At 46.9% G+C, this 25,311-nt stretch overlaps 3 protein-coding genes across 4 annotated transcripts in view; 1 reads left to right on the top strand and 2 right to left on the bottom strand.

The window, feature by feature from the left end:
* LOC142575692 (NAD kinase-like) overlaps nt 1-25,311 on the bottom strand; it is a 160,073-nt gene that overhangs the window by 110,831 nt on the left and 23,931 nt on the right. Inside the window, exon 1 of one of the 2 annotated variants that reach the window (XM_075685251.1) lies at nt 3,112-3,474. The exons of the other annotated variant lie outside the window; for it this stretch is intronic. The gene's annotated coding sequence lies outside the window, so the exon portion shown is untranslated. Of the gene's footprint in view, nt 1-3,111; nt 3,475-25,311 lie in introns of those variants that run through there. 2 annotated transcript variants of the gene reach the window in all.
* LOC142573967 (uncharacterized) lies at nt 7,906-11,984 on the top strand. The gene is made up of 3 exons (XM_075683166.1): nt 7,906-8,378; nt 9,454-9,661; nt 11,418-11,984. The coding sequence occupies exons 1-3, from the start codon at nt 7,917-7,919 to the stop codon at nt 11,807-11,809; spliced, it is 1,062 nt and encodes a 353-aa protein (XP_075539281.1). The 5' UTR covers nt 7,906-7,916; the 3' UTR covers nt 11,810-11,984.
* On the bottom strand, nt 17,455-20,099 carry LOC142573966 (uncharacterized). The gene is made up of 5 exons (XM_075683165.1): nt 20,071-20,099; nt 19,910-20,003; nt 19,591-19,826; nt 19,220-19,453; nt 17,455-17,851 (listed from the first exon to the last, which is right to left on the bottom strand). Exons 2-5 carry the CDS (start codon nt 19,951-19,953, stop codon nt 17,520-17,522), a joined length of 846 nt encoding a protein of 281 aa, XP_075539280.1. The 5' UTR covers nt 19,954-20,003; nt 20,071-20,099; the 3' UTR covers nt 17,455-17,519.

Raw genomic sequence — 25,311 nt, 5'->3', positions numbered from 1 at the left:
GCTAGCGCTCCCTTTGTTCTTGAAACGAGGAGCACGGGAGCAAGACAGTGCTTGTATGGACCAAACTGCCTAGTCATTTATTTACAAATATCAATTACCCATTATCACTGATCGCGTCGGGGCTATACATGGAACATGCATGAAGAACCGAGGGCGGACCAGTCCTCTAGATATCCCCAGTAGCGCTACATCTCTGCAGTCGAATAGCAGCTGGACAGGTCGTGCTTGGAGCGTAATTGAGGCTCTTGTGCGGTTGCACTTCGAGTATTACGGGAGAGCTGTAATAGGGACACAGCCACAGTTTCACTATCGTATAGGCACAAACCTGTAGGCATTCACGTTCAAATGCCCTCTAACTGCATCAAAGGCATTTCCTATGAAAAGTTTATTTTTAGTTTTTTTCTGTTATGAAAACCTGACTGTCGCATGACAACTGTCGAAGTAGTGTCGTCGCCAGCGAAAAACGATCCCCCACCGTCGGGCATCGATCCATTGGGTTTGCTCACCTTTTAATGCAGAGAGCACCATCACCTGGCCACGAGAAACGAGGGCTGGGTAAATCTGGTCTATCTACCGCTGAAATCGAAGATTAAAATCCCTTGGGACAGCTGCTCGTCCAGCAACGACACATCGTTGGCCTACGCTTCCGTGAAACCTCGATGGCTGCAGTTTCGGCGAGCAACTTAACAGCGTCCTTGAGTCGGGCTGCATCTGAGGGGCTTGCCATAACGGCCAGACGTGGACGTGACCAGGGTGCAGAAACGGAGACCCACCGTCAGTTTTCTGAATAAGAGATACATTTGGTTTGGCTGCTAATGTGTCTTTAAGCGTTGCCGATAGCGCTGCCCGCCATTTAAGCGAAACTTTCCAGACAATGACCTTAAGTGAGTAATTTGCATCTTTGGTATGTGTTTATTGAAGCTCTAAAACTGACTTTAGTTCTTTTTTTTTTTTTCAGAGATTCAAAGTTCGTGATTTGGCGAGTTACAGTTTCCAGTTTGACAGTTTCCTTTCCACGAGACGAAAGTGTGGAAAAAAAAAATCTTGTGACTCAGTGATGTTCCACGTAGATACTGTCCCTCTGCACATGTACAGAGTAGCATGCTTACTGCGCGTAGCGTTTCATTACTGAATGTGAGTAAGCTTCAAGGGATGGTATAAACTTATTTAATCACTCAACGTCCATTTTCACATAGCTACAGTGCTTTGGACCACAAGGAACACTGCAGTCGCCTTTCAATGATCTTATCTGACGAATCAGCTTTGACCATTTCCCGTTGGCCAAATTGGGAAATAGTCGTTTGGTATCATTTTTTTATTATTATTTGCTCAGGTTTCCTGGTCTTCACGTTTCTGAGCAACACTTTGCTTACGAGAGGCGGCGGCGCAGTTGAGGATTCTTGGTTATCTTCTAGTAATAAAGCTTTTTCTTTCACAGAAGGCATTTCCGACCTCGCGATCCGAAGCACTACGATATATAGCCACTGGGAAACCGCGGCTGGTTAGTTGTCCTGGCAGCGTCGACTGAAACTACGTGAGCTTGTCACGCAGATCATCAGGACAGAGGGTCACTGCTCGAAGGGAGCAAAGCTGCGCGTCTTCTCAGCACCGCTCGCTTCTTGTATAACAAGTGTCCCTCATCCGGAATGTATCAGCCTGGCAAACGGGGTCTTGTTTAGGAATTCCTTGCTGTTCACTTTTTTTTTCCTTATGGAGAAAGTCCCGCTCTTCCTGCCCGGAGTAGTGATCACAACTTACGCCACCTGAGCTAGAGGACCAACACCTGATGGCTTTGTAAGGTGTCCTAAAATCGTGCATGCTCTGTTCTCGCACTTTTTTGGAGGTAGTTGACAACTTCTGCAGTTACGGTCATTTACAAATACTTGCTTCCCTGTACTACGTAAGCGAACTATGTCTTTGAGCTCCCGAACAGAAAGTCACTCGCGTTCAAAACGTAAATGAAAAAAAAAGCATTCATGTTTTAACCCATAATATCATAAGCAACTGTAGTCAGACGGTGGAAGTGCCACCTTGGACCGCGGTAAACGTGCATGTGCGTCTGTAGAAACGCAAATAAATGCAGCATACAAGAAGGTGACAGTGCATTCTATATATTTCATTGTAGAATGCTGGTGATGAATTACACTGGAGAGAGAATGCAAAAAAAAAAAAAAATAACAGAAAGGCAACCCGATAGAGGAGCCTCACACGACAAGCTACCTGCAGGTTACATAATTCACCAAGCCAGTGAGTTCTTGCCGCATTCCTAGGCTGCCAGGTTACCTTTAAAAGCTTCAGAAATGCTGCTTTCAATGTACGTGTGTGAAACCGGCATCGAAATGCCGGTCGCATTAACCGTTGCGGCTAATGTGGCCTGCACGATCGATGGAGGTTCGAACACCGGTGTTTAAGGCTTATAAACCATACATACCAATACATCCCACGCCTAACCCACAACAGCCAACAACGTTTGACAGGCTGAATACGTCGGTGATATGCTTTTGAGTTGGTGCGACATTCCAAGGAGTCCAGTGTTCTTGATCAGCATCAAGAGGTGGTTATCCCGCATCGCTCACTGCAAGAGCGCGAACTAGAAACTCCCGTGATGTACTCTGACGCTTTCGCTACGCAAACTGACCAAAATCATAAGTTTGCGATTCTCAGATACGTCGCCCACAAAAGTCTTGTAGGTAAAGCACTGTCTATGTACCTAAGGAACTATAGGTTACACAATGGTTTGTTTCGTTTCAGAATACGGGGAGGGACCGCGAGAGCGAAGAGTGTTCGAAGATAACGTTCGGCGCCTGCTCGCTTGCAGAACTCGATGTAAACTGCAAACGTTGGCTATTTCGTCGAAGCACTCATGTCACTTGAAGTTCCACTGAGTGACATTGTGCCTTGCTCGACAAGGGAAAGGCTCACTGATACGTTGTCGCTACACACGCTTACCGACCTGCCGTCTCGGGTAATACGGCGCTAGGGCAATAGTCAACGAAAGAAGTATCGCAGTACGCTACCGCCTTCCTCACTCCTAGGTGTCCCCGATGTAACAAGCTCCCGGGAGTTTTCCTTCTTCCCTATCAAATCCAGCACTGCGTCCCACGCACTCACCGGTCCGGCGGAGGCGGCGGCGGCCTGTGGCACTGGACGTCACCGCTTTTCTAGCGTCCATCGCTCCGACGGCCGTCTTGACAAATTGGAGGTTGGCGGTGGACTCCAGGCCTCCCTCTCACTCCCGGTGGCGATTCTCCGGGGGGCGGGGAGGCGACGAGTCGCGGTTTTCGGCCCGTCCTCGCTACCCGCTCGTTACGCGCGGCTTTCGCAACCCTTCCGGCGCTCCTCAAGCAGTATGGCAACGGTCACGGAGCGCGAGCGCCCGGAGCGAAGCTCGGGAGGTTAGGCCGGCGGACAAGGCCGATAATTCCAGTGGCGCGCGCGCGCTCGCAGCCGCACCGGAGGGGAGAATGAGCGGCGCGCACATCTCGCCGTCTTCTCCACCTGCAGCCGGGCGGGCAGGCCGTTATTGCATCGCTTCTTCGCACGTGATCGGCGACTGCCGGGAGAAGAGAATTTGCCAGTTGTCGCCCCCCTTTCACCTCTCGTCGCCGCCGTCCACTGATTGTGGCGCGAAGGACGGGAACCACCACCACCACCACCGACGACGGAGCGCTCGCGCGCGTGCGCGGTGTAGAAAAAAAAAAGAAAAAGAAAGAAAAAGAAAGAAAGAAGGAGGCACTCGGGGTAGTCGTAGTTGCAAGGCACCGCACTTGCGGCCAGGAAGGGTGCTCAATCGCCGTCAGCGAGTGCTCGAGGCGGCAACCTGTTGGCAAGCGGCGGCTGGTTTCAATATTCAAGAATAAACTCCAGCTGCGGCCGCGCCGATTCGACGGCCCCGTCGTGGTACACCGTATGCGACGCGCGGTGACGGTGGGCATCGGCGCGCTTTCGTTTGTGCTGCGCCGGCAGGGAGCACGGCTGCCGTTGGACGACGGGTGCGGTGGATGCCGCCACGTGACAAATAATAACAATAATAAAAAAGTTAGAACTGTGGGGGTTAAGCGGCCCGAAACCGTACAGTAAGTTACGAAGGACGCCGCTTAACAAGTGTGGTTTGACGTACGCCGGGAATAATTTTGAACACCATGTATTTCCTTAACAGATCTTCTGTTTGGAAACGGCAAATGTGATCTGCACAAGCTGACCTGACGAAGATGTTGCAGCAATGCTCTCACATTCCATGCGCGCAAATCAAGACATTAAGTACGTAAATAAATAAATAAATAAATAAATAAATAAAACAAAGACCTTTAGTCGCATGAATGTTCTCGGCAGGCGATTTTAATAGATTTGAATTAATTTTCAAAAGTCTTTTTTTTTTTATCGATTACTCTCCGAAGTGTGAAAGAGCGAAGGAGAGTATCGTCAATTCAGTTGTCTGCTCTTTTTCACTGTACTATGCCTGTTTGATGGCAAGTATGCAGGTTAATTGTCTGTAGTACGATATAAATTCAAACGTTATTGTCTAGATCTGCGTGTTCTTTCATGCCCTCGGTGACCTTTAAAGGTTACTGCCAAAACTCTATCACAAAACACTAAAAATGTATTGGCGTCAGAAGCGTCAAAAGTGAAGGGCACGACCCAAGCACTATAGTGTGTCTGCCCGCTTCCAACGCAGTCGAGTCAGTTACGCTCCAATGACTATTCTTTAGCTATATAGCACCCTCACAAATTATTTTTAATGGTATTGGCATTCTTGGGATATTTCATTCACTTTCCGGTATCTATATTTCTTTCTGTCTATGTCTCTAACCGTTTTCTCGCCAACTTGGGTGGCTGGTAATCCGCGGTCTCTTGGGTGGAGCATCGGGCTGGCTTTGCTGAGGGCACCGTGTTCGGAACCAACAGTTGAACCTGCTTCGGTCACAGAGTGCGTGACATTGGGTATAGTTCACTTTTTAATTAACTTCTTTCACGCCAACTTGGGCTTCACGCCACTGGGTGTATGTCCTACTGTATGTGCGGCTTTATATAATGACAAAAAAAAAATCCTTTAAAACTTATCCGGTGCCTAGCAGAATCGCGGTGGAATATTCAGACACACGCCACGCGCGGACTTCGCAGCGTCGCCGCTACATGGCGCTGCCTGTCTGCACAGAGGGATGCCCGGAAGAGGAGCTCGGATACAGGCACACCTCATACATGACGCGATTAGGCGGTGGTAATACGATGCATCACTACATTACTTCAATGCGAATCGCATTACCGTGAACATTCACCGTGACGGGATTGCTAAAAGTTGTACAAAAAGTTCCGGCATATATGCCGGAACTTTTTGTTTAGCTTTTAGGTTTGTTGGCTAAAAGGTTTGAGCGAGGTCGTTTAAATTCATTCAGTGTTCAACGACGGCCGCGAATTCTAAAGATGCATCTATAGAAACGCTCACTAGTATAACCGGAGAAAGCAGGCAAACGGCGCAACATGACATTGGTAGTTAACCACGGGTAGTTAACGATCGTCGGAAACGGGAACGTAGTGAACGCGGCAAGACCGCTTGAAATATAGGAATAGATTTAGCCTGCATATTTAGCCGACATATGTCGACGAGGTATAGTAAAAGCAGCGGAAGAATTCTATACTGACCTGTACAGTACCCAGAGGAGTCAGGATACCTCTATTAGAAACAATAATGAACATGATACAGAAACTCTTCCTATAACTAGCGATGAGGTCAGAAGCGCCTTGCAAGACATAAAACGAGCAAGAGCTGCAGGAGAAGGTGGAATAGCGGTCGATTTAATCAAAGATGGAGGAGACATAATGCTTGGGAAACTGGTGGCTTTTTATACGAAGTGTCTATTGACTGCAATGGTCCCAGAAAACTGGAAGAATGCAAACATTATACTAATCCACAAAACGGAGAATTGAAAAATATAGGCCCATTAGCTTACTCCCTGCATTATATAAAATATTCACCAATATGATCTCGGATAGAATAATGACAACACTGCACTTTAGTCAACCAAGGGAACAGGCTAGCTTCAGGAAAGGATACTCTACGATAGATCACATACATGTCATTAATCAGGTAACCGAGAAATCCGCAGAGTACAATAAGCGTCTCTATATGGCGTTCATAGATTACGAAAAGGCATTTGATTCAGTAGAGATACCAGCAGTCATAGAGACATTACGTAATCAAGGAGTACAGACCGCTTACTTAAATACCTTGGAAAATATCTACAGAGATCCCGCAGCTACCTTAATTCTACACAAGATACCCATAAAGAAAGGGGTCAGGCAACCCACCGTGGTTGCTCAGTGGCTATATTGTTGGGCTGCTGAGCACGAGGTCGCGGGATCGAATCCCGGCCATGGCGACCGCATTTCGATGGGGGGCGAACTGTGAAAACACCCGTGTACTTAGATTTAGGTGCACGTTAAAGAACCCAAATAGTCAAAATTTTCCGGAGTCCTCCACTACGTCGAGCCTCATAGTCAGAAAGTGGTTTTGGCACGTAAAACCCCATAATTTAAAAAAAAAAGGGGGGTCAGACGGAGACACAATCTCTCCAGTTCTATTCACTGCGTGCTTGGAAGAAATATTCAGGCTATTAAACTGGGAAGGCTTAGGAGTAAGGATCAACGGCGAGTATGTCAGCAACCTTCGGTTTGCCGATGACATTGTTTTATTCAGCAACACTGCAGACGAGTTGAAGCTAAACATTTCGACAGAATTGCCTGTCTGGTTGGGAAATTGATTAGGACTTTCAGATTGACTCCAACCAAATAAGCGAATTTTATTAGCCGGACGTTTCGGAGCCTATTCGGCTCCTTCTTCAGGGGTTGTTCTTCGGGGCTGGCGGTGTACAGCATTTAAAGAGTCTTTTGTAGAAAAAGGAGGGGAGAGTACAGAAGGTCGGGAGACACTTCACAGACGGGAAAGTGGAAGGGGGGGCGGGGGGGGGGAGCGAACGGGTGAGATGGCCGCAGTGGTGCTGATCGGCTGGGATGACCGGTGCTGGGGGAGCTTGACCACCCACGAGAGTGCCGTTGACTGGAGGCGGTGGGGGGGGGGGGGATGTTTACGGGGGAGCGCAGACGTTTTTGGTGTTGGTGACCTCGAGCGGGAATCGACCTGACTGGGCGTCCTTTTCTTATTTTCGTCATGTCGCCAAGGCCATGGATATACACCGAGGGTAGGTTGCCCTTCACATGGTTTATGTTACCCCCCGCATTCTGAATGTGCCGTGACCCCAGTAGTATAGTCTTTTTCGCTCTGTTTGAAGGATTTAGGTTACCTGGAAAGCAATTTTGTGCTCGGCGTCTTCAGAGCGTTCGGCGACGGCGCTGCGTATACGGTTGAATGTTCTGACGTCGTTCTCGTGTTGTCTGATTCTGTCTTTTAGGTTCTTGGTTTCCCCGATTTACGAAGCTGGACAGTCGGCACAGCTGACTTTGTAGACGATGCCTTGAGCTTTCTTCTTTTGGTGGACGATCTTTTGGTTTAGGGAGGAGGATATTAGACAGTTTTAGTATAGCGTACGCAAGTATAGCGTACGCTATACGCTATTTTATAGCGTACGCTACGCAGCGGACGCCCATGACAGTTTTAGTTGGACGTTCCGCAAAGTCGGCTGAATAGAGGTGCATAACGCGCGACTGGCGTGTTTGAGCGTGGTTTGCAGTGCCATCTGACGTCGCCAAAAACAATTACGTTTTTTTAATCGAGCCAAGCCAAGCGGTACCATAGCCGAAAGCAGCACGTTCGTGAGTTTACTGGCCTCGTTCGCAGCGTGCGGCTTCTTGTATTGCGATCGCTGTGCTCTGTACTACGAATAACTCTAGGCATGCCGAAAATTATTCTTAGTGATCATCGCCTCCTGTCTGCGCTAACGTGGGCGGAGATCGACGACCTCATGCTGGCGCGTGTGCAACCACGGCATCTGAAAGGGGACCGCTCCATAGACGAGCTGGAGAATGAAATTAGGCGCAGCCGCGAGTCAGAGCTGCTGAGGTACCGTTCGCGTCATGGGCTGCTCGATATTGGAAAAATCGAACAATCTTTGTTTCGACAGCAGTTTCGATTTGACAAGGACGATATTCCAGAACTGCTCTCTGCGCTGAGAGTGCCTGAAGAGATCGTCAGCGCTCAGAATGTTAAGGTATCTGGCTGTGAAGCCTTGTGCATCACATTGCGCCGGCTGGCGTACCCCAACCGATGGTGCGATTTGGAGCCTATTTTTGGGCGGCATTCATCTGTGATGTCTAGTGTAACGTCACAGGTGATCAGTCACATCACAGCAACCTTTGGCTACCTGTTGAGCGATTGCAACAATCACCACTGGCTTTCACGTGCTTCGCTCAAGGATTTTTCGAATGTAAGTACCACGTAGCTGAAGTTCATATTCAAGCAGTGTTGATTTTTGTGCCTCTACCCATCACAGCATAAAGTAGCGCTGAAGCTTATCTAATGAAGCGCTAAAAGTGAAGTGTGATTGCATTATTTTCGTTATTTTCAACAACAGACTAAGAGCGTTTTCGGACACTTCATTAAAACTCACCTAATAATTTGCATAGCAACAAGTGATAGGATTCATGTGTAATTGTGTAAATTATTGCAGAAACGCATTTGAGTGTTGAAAGGAGCGCTGAAATGTTATAATTGCTGGCTTACATAGGATATTTCTTGGGCACTATAGATTATCGTGCAAGTGAGCACAGCATGCATATTCTTTAGTACATTAGAGTTTGTCGTGCTAAGATTGGCGAGAACAAGGTCTTTGATGTAGAGGATACCTAGAATCTGTTCTCTTATTGGAAGTGAATAGTTATTGTGCCGGTATGTCGTTCTTTCACTGAGCGGCGATACTGAGCATGTGTATCAGCATAGGAAGTTGTGTACAAGCTTATCTGTCACCAAAACCCCGAGAATAAATTTCCTGGTACACGCACTGTGGTGCTTCAGGCCAGTATTAATAGCTGCAGATGATTATGGGGTGAAATAGCAGCAGCAACTAACTAAACAGCCACAAAATAGATACTCTAAATGTGCTTTCTGTTTTATTATGGAAGTAAGCTTATCGATCAGGGACTATGAGAGCAGATTTAAAGTGATCACATGAATGTTTAAATGCACCTGTGAAGTGCTAAAGAAATGTCCCAAGATGGGCAAGCAAGAAGTATTTTTGTATTCAATTGCATACAAAGAAATTCATGAAATAATCCAATTATACCTACTAACAGTCAACTGAGAATAACATTCTCAATAACAACTAATGCAATGTGGTGTGCATTGCATTTCTTTCTAAATCACTGTGTGTGGCATACATTGCATTTGTTCATTGATGACCATTTGCAGTTTCTGATGCAATAGGAGCAGCCATATTTCAAGAGTTATATTTGTATACCTTCAGTAGAGTAGCTTGCTTATATATTTCTTTTCCCTTGCTGCAGGCCGTCAGAAGTAAAGGGGCACCTCTCCATAATTGCTGGGCATTTGTGGATGGTACTGCTCGGCCCATATGTCGCCCAAAGAGAAATCAACAGGCATACTTTTCGGGGCACAAGAGGGTGCACTGTTTAAAATATCAGTCATTTATGTGCCCTAACGGAATTATATGCCAACTGGATGGGCCATACCCTGGCAGGCGGCATGATGCAGGTAAGTTGCCTTCTTGGATGCTACCATGAGCCTGTGCACTCTTATTTTGACTCAGTATATGTCAACAAACAATTTAGAATGTGCTCTAGTCAATGCACATTGAAATCAGCAAGATGGTGCTCCTACATAGCCATTTAAACACACTTTGTTCTTCCTGTACTTCACAGTCCTTGATGCTTAGATGTGCCTGAAAGTATCAGTGCAGAGTGCAGATATATTTCAGTGATAATGATGGCCGAGAGACCAGAATGGAGGACTGTTTTTTCAGAGGCGAAATTAATTAAATCAGCATCGAACGTGGAATGCAAAGGGACTGACATAATTACTCACTAGTTAGAAAGAATTTAGTATATGGTTACGAGTGCAGGAGACATTTATTTTAGTCGCAATGGTGAGCTCAAGAGTGGCAAAAGGAGTTGTTGCTGTTCACATTGTCTTCTGCCTCTGTCCTTTCAACACGGCCACCAATCGTCGTCTTCTTGTGTAGGTGCAACAATGTTGTTTTGGTACATCACCTGTTATAAACGATACACTGACTTCCCAAGCAGCGATTATTAGACAAAAAAAGAAACACGATAATGTATACATACCTATAATGTAAAATGGATGGAGTGCTCGCACGGATGTATGCCCTTGTATGAATGGTTGATGCCTCATGTATTTGACTAGCTTATTCTTATGGATACCTTTCTAAGATGCTGCAGTACTTAGCAGTAGAAGCACCGAGGCTAACACATGTGGATTTGTTTATGTTGTTTTCATGAGGGTCACGCACTTCCTTGTCTATTTTACATACAGCAGGCTTGTTCGGGAAACATTACTTAGCCGAACCATACACGTCATGTACTGCGACAGTTGTATTACCAGCAGTGCATGCTATGACACCAACGATTGTAAGTACAACAATTGGGTACGGATTTGTGTTACTACTGAAATGCAAGCATGCAAGCACAGACACAAGGAAGAACGAATGAGACAATGCAAGCCCTTGTTCTCAGCTGGTACATGTATAGGTTTATTTTGCATAGGTTCTTGGGCATCGTTACAGAGAATGCCTTAAAGCAGTACCGACACAAAATTTCGAAGTCTAGATAACTTGTGAGGTCGATTCCTCTTGACACACACACACATCTACAGAATATTAAAAGCAAATGTAGCTGAAAGCATATGTAAGAAAGCAGTTTTAAATTATGTGCACACAAAAAAACACAATGTGCAGCACCTCACAACATACTCATCAAGAAATTGGGTTTGTAAACATCCCAGGGCATAACAACAGCACTACATCACAGGTTTGTGTTGGCCACTATGCGCCTTGTACAAGCTCTTGCTCGTCCCACGACCTAGCCCTTCATTGTTGCTCTCCCAGTCATCCTCAGTTATTAGTCATGCTTGTATGCTCTCACTGTCGCTGCAACAGTTCTTGTAGTGCCTGCCGAGGTTTGCTGCACTGGCCACGGACAAAATGCAAGAATTGAAGCACAATGTCAGCTGCATACTTGGACTAGTCATTATAAGCAAGGCTCTAAATAATTAACTGCTGCACGCTGAAGCAAATGAAGTTTTGTGTCGTGATAACAGGGTTCTTGACTACTTATTGTAACAGAAAAGATCATTTTTTGTGCCAGTGCTCTTTTAATGACTGCTTTCTTCACAATTTGTTCTACATTGTGATTAATTACATACAGATGAAATTACAACTGTGCATTGGAGTTCAGTTGTTCCTTATTTATAGCATAGCTACTCTTTCTTACAGGCATACTTCAGGAAAGTCAAGCATACGAAAAGCTTCAGAGGCTTGTCGGCACGGAGACTTTCGTGGTGTATGGTGACCCTGCGTATCCATTGAGGCCACTTCTGATGAAGCCTTATGCTGGTGCCTTCCCCACAGCTTCCCAACGGGCTTTCAATTATGGAATGAGCCAGGTCCGACAGGCAGTCGAGTGGGGATTTGGTAAAATTGTTTCTCAGTTTGCCTTCCTTGATTACAAGAAAAACCAGAAACTCCTCAAACAGGAAGTTTCACAGATGTACAAGGGAGCAACAATCCTCACTAACTGCCACACTTGCATGTACGGCAGCCAGGTTTCATCCTATTTTGGTTTGCACCCTCCTGACCTGGTGTCATACCTAAGGCTGCCTGCATGAACTGTGAGCACTGCCTAGTTATTTCCTAGTAGAATTTCAATTCTAATTACCGTATTTATTCGAACACAGGTCAGCGTTTTTTCTTCTTGGTAATGTTATGCAATGTTGCTTTGTGTCTACTACAGTGTGTTATTTTGCATTTATTTCTTTATTCTTTGAACATGTGCCTGGTTCAATTTAGTGCAATAGCAACACATTCTTCTTGTTTAATTCTTGCTTTTAAGTGAAGACCACTTGTTGCGTTCAGTGCCTTTCATTCCATACTGCAGTGCTTTTTTATATTACTACTAGGTTTTTGCTTCCCTGTTTTACCCTTACTGCATTTTATAGACGCCTCAACTTTGCTTTGTCTGTACTGCAGTGTATTACTTTGCATTTATTTCTTTATTCCTTGAACATGTGCATGGTTCAGTTCAGTGCAATAGCTGTCGCGTCATGAACACCCGAGGCCCAGTCCAAACACTATCTTTTTATTGTATTGCTCGTACTATTTATTTTTTTCTTTCTCTTCTCTTCTTTCCGTCGCTGCCTTTCTGCAATGATCTCCACAATCATGCTCGCCAATGTCATCTTTTATCTCGGCGGCACCCCATGACGAGATAAACAGTTGGGACAGTTTCAAAGAAAAGCTCAGGGAACTGTTCGGCGACCCCATTGGGCGCAAGGCTGCCGCGAGAAAGGCTCTTGCGTCTCGTGTTCAGACATCTACAGAGCCGTACGTTTCATACATCCTCGACGTCTTGGCTCTCTGCCGCAAAGCTGATGATACGATGTCTGAAGCAGATAAAGTGTCGCATGTGCTAAAAGGCATCGCCGACAATGCTTTCAATTTGCTTGTTTTCGGCCACGTCTCGACTATCAACGCCATCATCAAAGAATGCCGTCACCTTGAACAAGCTAAGAGCTGCCGTATCACACATCATATCACGCGGCTACCCAACACTGCTGCTACGTTGACATGTGAGGGTCGACCGCGTCAGACCACCCCCTGTGACGACGTAACCCGTATTGTTCGCCACGAGCTCGAGGCCGTTTGTTTTCCAGCTTTCTCCGCGATGCCTCCCGATCCACCAGCAACCACAATTGCGCTCATTCAGGCCGTCGTCAGACAGGAATTCGAGAACATGGGTCTCAACTCTGGGTGTTCGTCGTCTCCACCCACGGTTCCCCAGTTCTCTAGCAACCCTTCCGAATGGCATATCCCTGATGACAGGCCGATCTGCTTCCACTGCTGTCGCATCGGCCACGTCACTTGTAATTGCCGCAACCGATGGCCACCACCTCCTCGGATATACACCGCTGCTCATTCCCGCCCCTTTGGACCTTCTGTTCCCTATGCCACCCGCCATGAACCCATTGCCGCTGATGCTCCTGCCCCGAACCTTCGCTACAGCCGCTCTCCCTCACCTCGACACCATCAGTCTTGTTCGCCCCAACCCCGTCGCTTCTCTCCGTCGCCTATCGCCTCCCGGATCCAGCCAGAAAACTAGGCACTGCAGCTTCTGGAGGTGAAGCTGCGTTGTCCACCCTGTTCTCAAATCCTCTGCTCACGTTACACACGAACCAAAACCTTCTTGACGTTGACATTGATGGCTATCCTGTCACAGCACTCATCGATACAGGTGCACATCTTTCTATTATGAGTGCTGCCTTCCGACGATGACTGAACAAGCTCTTCGTTCTTGATACTGGCAGATTGCTGTTGACGATATGGAAAGAGAAAAAACCGTGTTCATCACACATGATGGCCTATACCAATTTAAAGTAATGCCGTTTGGATTATGCAACGCCCCTGCCACCTATGAGTGTATGATGGACTCCTTGCTCCGTAGTTTCAAATGGTCCACATGTCTCTGCTACCTCAACGATGTCATCGTCTTCTCGCCCACGTTCGACACTCACCTTGAGCGTCTAACAGCTATACTTGATGTATTTCGAAAGGCAAAGCTGCAACTTAGCTCGTCCAAATGTTGTCTCGGTCGCTCCCAAATTACTGTTCTGGGCCACCTCGTTGACGCTTCCGGAGTACAGTCTGATCCTGACAAAACTCGCGCTGTCCGAGACTTTCCGGTTCCGAAGACAGCCGCAGACGTTCGAAGTTCTGTCGGGCTATGCTCGTACTTTCGTCGTTTTGTTCAAGATTTTGCGGCAATTGTTAGACCCCTCACTAATTTTTGAGGAAAGGCGTACAATTCTCGTGGGGTACTGCAGAAGCCGCCGCCTTCTCTCGTCTCGTCACTCTTCTCTCTTCACCGCCCATTCTCGCCCACTTCGACGCTGATGCCCTTACAGAATTGCATACAGATGCGAGCGGTCAAGGCGTAGGCGCTGTCTTAGCCCAGCGTCAGTGTGGCCAGGATCGCGTTACTGCTTATGCCTGCTCACACCTTCGGAGGGCAACTATTCCATTACGGAACGAGAGTGCCTTGCTGTAGTCTGGGCGGTTGCGAAGTTCCGTCCTTACCTTTACGGTCGCCCTTTTTCCGTAGTTACTGACCATCATGCTCTCTGCTGGCTCTCATCACTAAAGGATCCTACAGGCCGGCTTGGTCGGTGGGCTTTGAGGCTACAAGGATTTTCATATTCTGTGGTCTACAAGTCTGGCCACCTGCACCAAGACACTGATAGCTTGTCGCGTTACCCTGTTGACGACCCTGACTCCTCCAATATTACCAGTGCTGCTTGTGTATTCTGTGTCGTAGCTGCTTCATTTCGCCGAAAAGCAACGTCGTGACGCTTACATCAGAGCACTCATCGACTGTTTTGAACACCGCCACTCTATGCCTTTTCGTCCTCTGCGACGGTACTCTGTACCGTCGTAACCTTCATCTGGACGGCTCTGAGTTCCTACTTGTCATACCTAAACACCTCCGCTCAACCATTCTAGAAGAGTTCCACGACGCACCAACAGCAGGACACCACGGCGTATCTCGAACCTATGACCGCGTACGTCGCCGTGTTTTCTGGCCGGGCCTTGCCCGTTCCGTACGATGTTATGTCGCCGCTTGTGAACTTTGCCAACGATGCAAGAAGCCTTCCTAGCTCCCCGCTGGTTACCTGCAGCTGCTCGACATCCCTGCCGAGCCCTTCCATCGTGTCAGCTTGGACCTTCTCGGCCCATTTCCAGAATCTACATCAGGAAACAAGTGGGTTGCAGTCGCGACGGACTACGCGACCCGCTATGCCGTAACTAGTGCTCTTCCGACCAGTTGTGCAACTGATGTTGCGGGCTTCCTCCTACATGATATCATTTTGATGCATGGTGCTCCGCGTCAATTGCTTACAGACCGTGGCCAAAGTCATTGACGACATCATGCGTGCCTGCTTAATACAGCATAAATTTACCACCTCCTACCATCCTCAAATGAATGGCCTCACTGAGCGTTTGAACCACACCCTTACAGACGTGCTATCTAAATACATTTCAGACGACCACCGTGACTGGGACCAGGCTCTACCTTACATTACATTTGCGTATAACTCTTCCCGTCTCGAAACTGCTGGCATTTCGCCTTTCTACCTCTTGTATGGCCATGAACCAATGCTACAACTGGACACTGTGATTCCGTCCACCACAGCTTCAACTAGCGCTTATGCCCGTGATGCTATCGCCCATGGTGACCATGCTCGCCAACTTGTGCGCACTCATCTAAAAGTCTCTCAAGGCAAACAAAAGCAACGCTACGACCTCCGTCACTGTGATGTCCATTTTGTGCCCGGCACCCTCGTGTTGCTTTGGTCACCATCGCGTAAAGTTGGCCTTTGTGAAAAACTGCTTTCCTGCTACACAGGCCCATATTGCGTGCTTCGCCAAGTAACCGATGTCACCTACGGAATCGCTCTAGCCACGCCCACTACGTCCTCCGCTGTGACAACCAGTGACATTGTCCACGTCACCCGACTGAAACCCTACAACTGTCCACGTGCCTTGGATATTTAACAGCACCTTGACGGTGCTTTTGCTGCCAGGGGGTAGTATTACGATATTATCGGGAGATACTCAAGGGACAAGCCGCCGTGAGAATGACGACAAAGTGGGTCTGTGCCCTTGGCGCGGGCGAGTGTCGGCCTGGCTCCAGTGTAAATACCCTGTATATAGCCTCTTTCATCTGTGTTTTTCCACATGTAACAATATGCTCTGATTGCCATGTGGTACTGCTTCAGTTCAAACTGTTGTCGAAACTTATTGGGTTGGGCTTGCAGACGGCGCTCGGCTAACCTTCGATTATCGCTGCCTGTAGCTTAACTATACCTGGAGCTTGTATCATTCCTAGCGGTACCTGGTAGAGCACATCAGACCTTGTGATGATGTCTTCAGATATCTTGTTCTGGGTGAACCTTGCCATCTTCCACAGTAGGCGTGTCAATTACAATGATGTCAAGACACAACATCGCGGACAGGTTGCAGTCAGGAATACAAGCCTTGCAGAAACAGAGCACTCGTTGAACTTCCTTTGAGTTTTACGATTTGTTGCATGGTCCCTCCGAACTTGGTTTCCAAGGCTGTTAGATCACTAGTCAAATGATCGAACTTTCCAGTGGCTACCTTGCAGTAAACACCAGAACCAAGTAAAATGCTTATTTCATGCGGCTGCCATGTGTCAGGGTGAAAGTTGTCCGCAACGTCATATTTATTCTCGCACAGAAGCTGCAAGACTATTTACTTCCAGAGCCCCAACGGGTACCGCAATGTCACTGTGTTGGCCTTGAAGAGCTAAAGCTACCCGACGACTGCGCATGACCTGGCGGGGCTTCGAGTGGCCGAACGTAACAAGAGATAGTTCCTCTTTTCCGATAACTGGGCACGTGAGGTCCTTCGAGAGATCTCCTTGAATTAAGGTGCACTGCCTGCCGCTATCGAGAAGAATACGCACAAGATTCTTTTGTGATCTGCGCTCAATCCATGCCATGTTTGTTTTGTCCCATATCCCCTTGTACACACATAGGTCTTTGTGCCATGGAAGTCATGTGAAAGTGACAAACCTTATAACCTCTCTATGGCAAATCCTTGTTTTTGTTATATATTTTCTTGCAATGGTGCCATGTTTGAAACTTTGTACATTGTCCTTGTTTTAGCACACGAAGTTACATTGTAGAAGTTTTCTTAACATACGATTTCCGTTATCAGAGTCCGTATTACTGTTAAGTTTCTTGTGTTTCACGAAATGTTAAATAGAGTACATACATGTATTTGTTATGTGTGCCTGGTGCATTGTTACAACTGCAGCTAATGTTTGTCTTCACATGATGAGAATGATTGTTGTACCTCTACCCCGATCTCTTTTTTAGACATGCCTGAAGGTGTACTATGTGCAATATGGAAATAAAATATGTCAAAGTGAAATGACAGTTTCAGTATTCGGAGCACCATTCACATTTCCACATGTCTGTGTGTGTGTGCTGCTTTCAAACCTAGCCAGCAAATGTGCCCAAAACACGGACAGTGGTGCGGTGTTAGAAAAATCAAAACATTTTTATTACCAGAAATTACAGTTCAGTATAAGCTACAAGGCTTTTCCGTTGAAGGAAGTGGGTTAACGAAGGGGCGCAATTTCTATTAATCGTATCATAAGAAGCCAACAAACAAAGACACCAAGGACAACACAGGGGAAATTGTGTTGTCCTTGGTGTTCTTGTCTGTTGGCTTCTCATAAGCTTTTGCATTGTAACTCGCATCGTACTGAGCGCGATAGTACATGTTTTGCTATGTTTAGCCTATGTTATTTAACTTTGTCACAATATTTTCAAGTACGCCAAGTACAGCTTGCTGTTGTGCTGCATTAAAGCGGCGTTCTTCTGCTCGCTCCTTCCTCATCTCTTCTTGCATTAGATTCAACTGTAGCAATTGCTCCTTCCTCTGCTCCAGCTCAGCTTCTTTTAAACGGGCGTCTAGCAGTGCCCGCTCCCTCTCCCACGATAGGCGGCTTTCTTCCAGGGCGATGCGCTTTGTCTCGAGCACAAACTCTTTGTCTTTCATTTCCATTTCATGTTTCATACGCTTTTCAAGGAAATCATAATCTGCTTGTTCTTGCTTCCTCTTTCCTGCAAACAAAAGTAGTCGCAAAGAGTTAAGCTTGCAACAACTATGCCATCATCCTAGCACAATCAAGAAAATACTTTATCGCATAATTTAAATGTGTAATGATTCTTTTGTGTGAGTAATCGTGATTGTGCTAGGCTACACACAAGCATTTGGTTACCGAGCAGAAAGATGGAAAGCCCTAGAAATAGTCTAAAGTTGGGTGCATCAAGGCAGTTGAAATAAACGTTTCAAAGTCTAAATTATGTAGTGCAGAAGATCTGCCTCCATGCATACAGGTTAGCAGAAAATGACTGAGGTATATTAAAATACCATTACATCTATAATTATTAGCACATCTGCCTTTTGTGACAGTCAAGAACTTCATATGCTGTTGTGACTATTTTTTATAATGTGTAATCATAATTTCTGAATAATGAAGTATACAATTACAGTGGAATCTCGTTAAATGGAAATTGCTTAAACGCAATTGCCGCTTACACAGAACAGCAGCCTTTATATTGGTTAGTTTTTATTTGGACAATTCGAGAACACGGGTAAATTGGAACCAACATTTGTGCAACTTTCAGTTAACGGAACAGAAGCAAGGTTTAAAGTAAATTTGTCAGGAAAAGCCATAATTTGGTTTTTATTTTTGTGACACCTATCTCCTACATAGAGGGCCATCCTTAAGACTCAAGCAAACAAAAATATAATAGATAGTGCATAGCATGTGCAGTCCAGAGAGCTTCGTGATACAGCCACATGCCCCATAGATGGCCAGAGTAAGAACTGAAAATTCGGCCACCTTACAGCGCACTGTTTGATAATTTAGACTTCAACAGCATGACTTCACGATAATTCAGCTAACGACTCAAGCAGTAAGAGCAATGTTTTTGCTTTGATACGTTGCCGATGTCTCCTTTAAATGAAAATGAGTGAACCCTGGACAATCCAGAAGTCTCTTGCTGCGCTTAAACCATGGGACAAGCTAGCTGCTACATTCATTTCTTTATTCTTATAATGTCTAACATTAGTAAGAGTGTGTATGACATAGTGCTGCACTTCTGCACACCTCCTTCAGTAAATGGAATCCCTTTTTATCCGAACATACTTCTCTGGACCCTTGAGGTTCCAGTTATCGAGAGTTTACTGTATTTTCACGGTTGTGTTGGGTAAAAACATGAGGGAACTGACACTCAAATAAGTTCAGCATTAGCTACTACCCCTGGTGAGTATCGTATGTCAGGCACAATAACAACACTGAACTTATTGTGCAACATTATTGTTGCTCGGAAAACAACTATAGAATCGGCACATAAGTGGAATTCTGCAGTTATATACACTTATTTTTTCACTGAAAATTGTGAGATAATGGTGATGGTACTTGCCACGCTGTAGCTCGCTTCGTGCTGTCGTTCTGGGCGAAGCACAGTCAGAAATGCTGCCACTCGGTGCAGCTGATGCCCCTTGATCATCGCGTAACGAGATTGCCGATGCAGCAGGCGCTGTACTCTCTGTGCTCGCTGTGCTTGGAAATTGCGAGCACTGCTGTTGTTCAGCCGAGGCGTTGTCGTCACCGTTTATCATGTTGTTCAACAACTGTGATGGCGTCTCGCTCACAGCTGCAAGTCATGTTTGTAAGTACACAACAATGCAAATTAAAAACAAATGAATTGCATGTTCAGTGCAAAATTATATACGCTGTAGTAGAAAATGCCATCCCGATTCCTCACGGCAACATCCAGTCTCTACTACGTACCCGTGTTGTCCCAATCGTCCTCCAACGTGTAAGCTTCGGCGGCAGCGTCTCTCGCTGTCGCTGCAGAGCGTCGTGCCGCTTCTTGCGTCGACGTGAGGCGCCCACGAGCCGGCTGTGGTACCGCACCGTTATTTGAACGCCGCGGTGCCCTAATCGTTAAGCCTTCATTTTTCATTTTTTCAATGATCTCGTGCAGAAGCTGCTCCTTCTCACTGTACTCTTCCTCTGTGCCGGATCTGTAAGGTCATGAATAACATTTTTACACTTGCAGTTTAAGATTCATATTAGTATACCTCACCTAATGAACAAATCAACTCACTTGCGGAGGTTTTTCCGGTCGTTCGATGAGTAGCGCCAAAGCATCAGTTCCGCACGTTCGCGGACGTTGCGTGCTGTGAATGTTTTGCCGGTTGCTGCATTCAAAACAGCTGCGATCAGGGCCCATCCGTTCTGATCCCCGAAAGGACAGGTCTCCCTTACCTCGCGCAGCAGCTCGATGTAGTCAGCAGACGAAAAGCGCACGCGAGGATTGCTTTTGGCCGCTGCGCTCATGATCAAAACGTTGCTCGCACTGTGAGGAGCCATGTTGAAATGCACGCTCTCACCTTGGCGAGACTTCGCGAGACCACTCCGCTAACCCCGCAAAACCGAGAACGCTAACTCGTTTGCGTTGCGTACGCCCGCTATGCCCGCTATTTCGTTTAGCGTACGGCGCATGCGCAGTGACGACCCGCTATTTTTTAGCGTCCGCAATGGAATAGCGTACGCTATACTAAAACTGTCTATTGAAAGTGTTTATCGGTTTGTGTGCAACTATGAGGCTGTCTTTTTTCAACATTCCCTGAGCGCTTCGCTGGCACCTCTGACGTATGGGCTGGACACTCGTTTCTGGGTTGGGGGAGAAGTCAAGGCTGAAGTTCCCGTAGTTTATTTCTTACTTTTTTTCTCGGGTGTTTTTCGAATGAGGTCCTCTGTGTAGCCATTCCTATTAAGTTCATTGAGAACCGTTCTCATTTGTTTCTTTTGATCTGATTCCGATGAGAAATAAGTTTCGGTTCTTTTGAATAAAGAATTTACAACAGATGCCTTGTGGGTGTCCGGATCGTCCGATGCGAAGTGAAGGTAGCGGCCCATGTGGGTTGGTTTTCGGTAGACTGAAAATTTTAGAATGCCGTCTGTTCGTGTAACTTCTACATCTAAGAATGAGAGCTATCAGTTCTGTTCGCGCTCATACGTGAACTGTATATCAGTGTCTATGGAGTTTGAGTGTGTCTGCAGGTTTTCGACTTGCTCCGTCTTCACGATGCACAATCAATCATTCACGTACCTGAGGAAGACTTTTCGTTTCGGGGAAAAAGTACTTAGAGCTCTTTCCTCGAGTACTAATCACAGGGAACCTTGATCATGAGAAGGAAACCCATGGAATAGAAATGGGTTGGGTCGCATACGGCAGACAGTGTCACCTCCTTCATGACTGGAAGCTTACCACTATCACTGAAAAGGAAGGTTTGCAATTAGTGTATTTTACCGGTACTGACATATGGGGCAGAGGCTTGGAGATTGACATAGGAGCTTGAGACCAACTTAAGGACCGCGCAAAGAGCGATGGAACGAAGACTGTTAGGCATAACGTTAAGAGACAGAAAGAGAGTGGTTTGGATCAGAGAGAAAACGGGTATAGCCGATATTCTAATTGACATTAAGAGAAGAAAAATGGAGCTGGGCAGGTCATGTAAAGCGCAGGTTAGATAACCGTTGAACCGTTAGGTTTACAGAATGGCTACCAAGGGAAGGAAAACGCAGTCGCGGACGGCAAAAGACTAGGTGGAGAGATGAAATTAGGAAATTCGCGGGCGCTGGTTGGAATGGGTTGGCGCAGCACAGGGGTAATTGAAAATCCTGCAATGGACATACAATAGGATGATGATGATTATGATGATGATGATGACGACGACGACGACGATGATGATGATGATATCTGTCGTGCGCAAATATCTGCGCTTGGGAAAGAGCGGCACGCGCACAGGTTGAGGATTTGCGTGTTACCAGAAGTGCGGCGGGGGTAACGAAAGGCGCTGCACAAACTTTCGAAGAAAATGTTTGGGGACGTACTTCTGGCGCTAAACTCGAGGCACACATTCGCGAACGCATATAGGTGGCGTCCTTCTTGGCGGCTCTTTGTGTCACTTCGTATGCCGAGGATACAGGCTCTAGCATTTAAAAGATTTGATGGGGTCGGACCAATCTACCGCGCGCGAAAGCGCGCGTCATGCCACGTGCTGTCGTGTGTCGCCACCGTGTTTTTCGCCAGGTATTCATGCAGCGACGCCGTTGTTATTGCTGTTTCCTGGTGCGCCTTGACAGCTACGGAAGAAGCGAGACGCCGACAAAACGTGCGGGCGCTATATATAATCAACGACCGCGCTCGCGCCAAGGCAGGTTGTACAAACTCTCCACGGGGACGAAAACCAAAATTAATTTTCCAAGTACATGCAAGTGTAACGCATTCTGTATCCCAGTCATCGGCCATATCGTGCTGAACACGCAGGTCCTTGTCGTATCACTGAAGCTATATAAGCAGCACTGCGCGCGATCAATATACTTGGGAGTGTCCACTTCGCAGCGCCGGCTGCTGATCCGTGGCTTCTAATCTGTCGCACAATATTTCGTCTGTCGTGGTGTACGCAGTCCTGCGCGCGAATTATTTTTGCCGGTTCGGTCCTGTGGTGACGAGGAAAAAAAAACAGCACGAGGTTGGGCCGCGGGTGAAATGAACTCCCTGCATATTCAGTGGGACTTCACTTGACTTCAGCAGACTGAGTCACACGCTACACGCTACCTCTGCGGTAAAAACACTATTGTGCGTCACAGTACGTTCGACGCGCTGCCTTCCGTTAGCAATGGTGAAATCCTTGTTTCCCCCCCTTTTTGGTAATGCTTGCACCTAATTGTTAACATGTTTTGAGCTGGTCAACTCATGCTATGATGAACCACAATGTGAATGACTGTGCGTCAAAATGATATTCAATTCCTCCTTTATTATTATTATTATTATTATTATTATTATTATTATTATTATTATTATTATTATTATTATTATTATTATTATTATTATTATTATTATTATTATTATTATTATTATTATTTGTTTTGAAAATATATATATACACTTAACCGGAAGGGGCACCACGCCTGCCTGCTCTTCAGAAAGGAGGAGACAAACACAGAAATGGAAGACAGGAAGAAGGGGACGAAAGTGGAAAGAAAGAGCAAGATGATAAATCCCAACGAATAAAGCAGAACCCACACAGAGCAGGTCACGCACAGAAGGCCCGCTCCACTGCAGGTCACGCTGCTAAAGAACGTTAGAATAGAAGAAATAGTGTCGGAGAGTTCTTGTCATTTGAAAACAAAAATGAGCTACAAAGTTGAAGCTAAGTTAGTTACTCCTAGAAAAATAAGGAGAGCGCGATGAACCTGATCGCGTCGAGACGCACAACCACTGGGGTACAAGCGTTCGTCGAGTGTCGTACACCGCAGGCCAAGGAGATGACAGTCCCTCACTCTAGCGACGTGCTCTGCTCAATGAAAGCGGGAAACTCCGATATCAACTGCTGAAGTGCCTCGCAGCGACCGGAAGACGTACACGATGGACTGGTGACACGTTCCTTGCCTGTACAAACATTCGCACACGTTCACACAGCCAACCCCCTATCTTGAGTATAGCTGTGCTCTAGCGCGACGAGGCAAGCCTCGACCGCGAACACGGGGACGGAAACGTTCCATTTTCGACGCGCTGGTCTGGATGCTGCTTGAGTAGGTGGCAACGAATCAGCAGACGAGCGTCATCCACCTTGCACAAGATTTCAGGGCAGACACAGTCGTTATGAGCGCAAGTTGAAGCCAGCAGATCAGCCTCTTCATTTCCGGCGATCCCTACGTGTGAAGGCATCCAATGGGCAACGACAGACACTCCGTGCGATGCGATTTTGTTGGCAGAGTCGGTGATGCTGCGTACAAATGGACACTGAATCTGACAGCGTTGTAATCTGCTATGGGTAGCGTGGGAGTCCGTAATGATGCCAATCTTCGATGCGGGTAACCCCTCGTGCATGTATTTCAGTGCAACATTATTCGCTGCTAGCTCCGCAGTTGTTGACGAGGCTGGATGGGGTACATGGGTACATTATATATAAGTTGTACTTGAGTCAAAGAGAAGAAAAAGCTCCAGAGGCGCTTTTACCGTCGCTGTGCACAGATGCAGCTGCGAATACTTGAAAATAATCCGGAGATATTTCCACCATGTGCGACAGAGCCAATTGGAATATTGCCTAAAGAGGCTGTAAAGGAAACCGCAAATAATCGTGCCAGTAGCTTTTAAAGGGATCTGCATAGCCTTGGGAATATATTAGGCTCATTCGTCGGTAATCCATCATAATTCGTGATTCAAACGGGATAGCTGGATGCCCACCTTAAGCGCGTCAGTTAGGGCGTGCGCGCTGAGCTATTTCTGGCGCCCTTAGTGACCGCGTCTTTTCAAGCTTTAAAGCATTGCGCATGCAAATTTCCCCATGCAAACCACGTTACCATGATTCCAGGATGTGTCATCGGAGCTTTCATTGTTATTGATGACTGCGGTTTTTATGCGAAGCATATTACTAGAGCTCAACCCAGCTCCTCAGGCGCGGCGGTGTCGCCTTCAATACCACGTGACACCGTGACGTCACGACAGAGGAGAAACGGGGCTCCAACTCGCGCCGTCGCTCGCGGCGTCGCGGCGGTATATAAGCAGCTGCGCTTGTTTCTAGGTGGCTTTGGCTCAACTCTTGCAAGATGCGCTGGGTGGGAATCGAACCAGGGTCTCCGGAGTGTGAGACGGAGACGCTACCACTGAGCCACGAGTACGATGCTTCAAAGCGGTACAAAAGCGCCTCTAGTGAATGCGGTGTTGCCTTAGAAACGAGCTGTTTCTAAGGCTCAGGCGTGCGTCGCTTGCTCAGGCGCACATTTCGTTGCCGCGCCGAACGCTGCGTTGCTCGGCGCTCACCGCATCCAATGCGGGGCGCGTAGTCGCTGCGCCGTAGCCCATTGTCTTACACCCCTTGGCGGGTCGACGAGAACGCTGCCGCGTTCCACTCTTGAAGGCGAAGCAGAGTAACGCATGAGTTGTTTCTTCGTCTAGCCGAACCAAATATAGCCAAGCAACAGCAGTTCACCAGGCTAAACAGTGGTTCAACAACTAAAATAAAGGCTAGTATGCTTCGCATCCTGGGCTTAACCTTAGCTAAACCACAGCCATTTTTTCTTTTTTTGCTTAGTTTGCCTTCCTATTCGAAACGTGGGAGGCCAAGCGCGCCCTGGGGGACCTGGAAGACCAACGACAGCTCGTCGCCAGGGTTAAGAGGGCAGTCGAAGCCAGAGGGTTCCTGGACTAAGAAGCCTTAACACCTTAGGGTGATACCGGGCCTCGCTCGGGACACTGTTTCGAATATTAAACGTTTTTTCTTTCTTTCTCTCTCTCTCTCTCTTTCTCTCTCTCTCTCTCTCTCTCAGTTTAACACGTGGGGTAAGTCAGAAGGAAACTAAATATAAATATGTATAGGCCCGTTTCATGAAGATGCTGCAAGAGCGGCTTATAAAATATACATTAATATATGAACGGTGGCTTATATCAGCCACCGTTCATTGTCTTCAGACCGTTCACTCTTCACAACCCTAAGT

This window comes from Dermacentor variabilis, chromosome 3 (assembly GCF_050947875.1).
Source record: "Dermacentor variabilis isolate Ectoservices chromosome 3, ASM5094787v1, whole genome shotgun sequence".
In the NCBI taxonomy this organism is placed as follows: Eukaryota; Metazoa; Arthropoda; class Arachnida; order Ixodida; family Ixodidae; genus Dermacentor; species Dermacentor variabilis.
This window is presented reverse-complemented; position numbering and strand designations above follow the sequence as displayed.

Coding starts and splice junctions, on each gene's coding strand:
- LOC142573967 (XM_075683166.1), top strand. CDS start 7,917: ATGCTGGCGCGTGTGCAACCACGGCATCTGAAAGGGGACCGCTCCATA. Junction 8,379..9,453: donor CGCTCAAGGATTTTTCGAAT/GTAAGTACCACG, acceptor CCCTTGCTGCAG/GCCGTCAGAAGTAAAGGGGC. Junction 9,662..11,417: donor TGGCAGGCGGCATGATGCAG/GTAAGTTGCCTT, acceptor TCTTTCTTACAG/GCATACTTCAGGAAAGTCAA.
- LOC142573966 (XM_075683165.1), bottom strand. CDS start 19,953: ATGCTTTGGCGCTACTCATCGAACGACCGGAAAAACCTCCGCAA. Junction 19,827..19,909: donor GACCGGAAAAACCTCCGCAA/GTGAGTTGATTT, acceptor ATGACCTTACAG/ATCCGGCACAGAGGAAGAGT. Junction 17,852..19,219: donor ACGAAGCGAGCTACAGCGTG/GCAAGTACCATC, acceptor TTTTGTTTGCAG/GAAAGAGGAAGCAAGAACAA.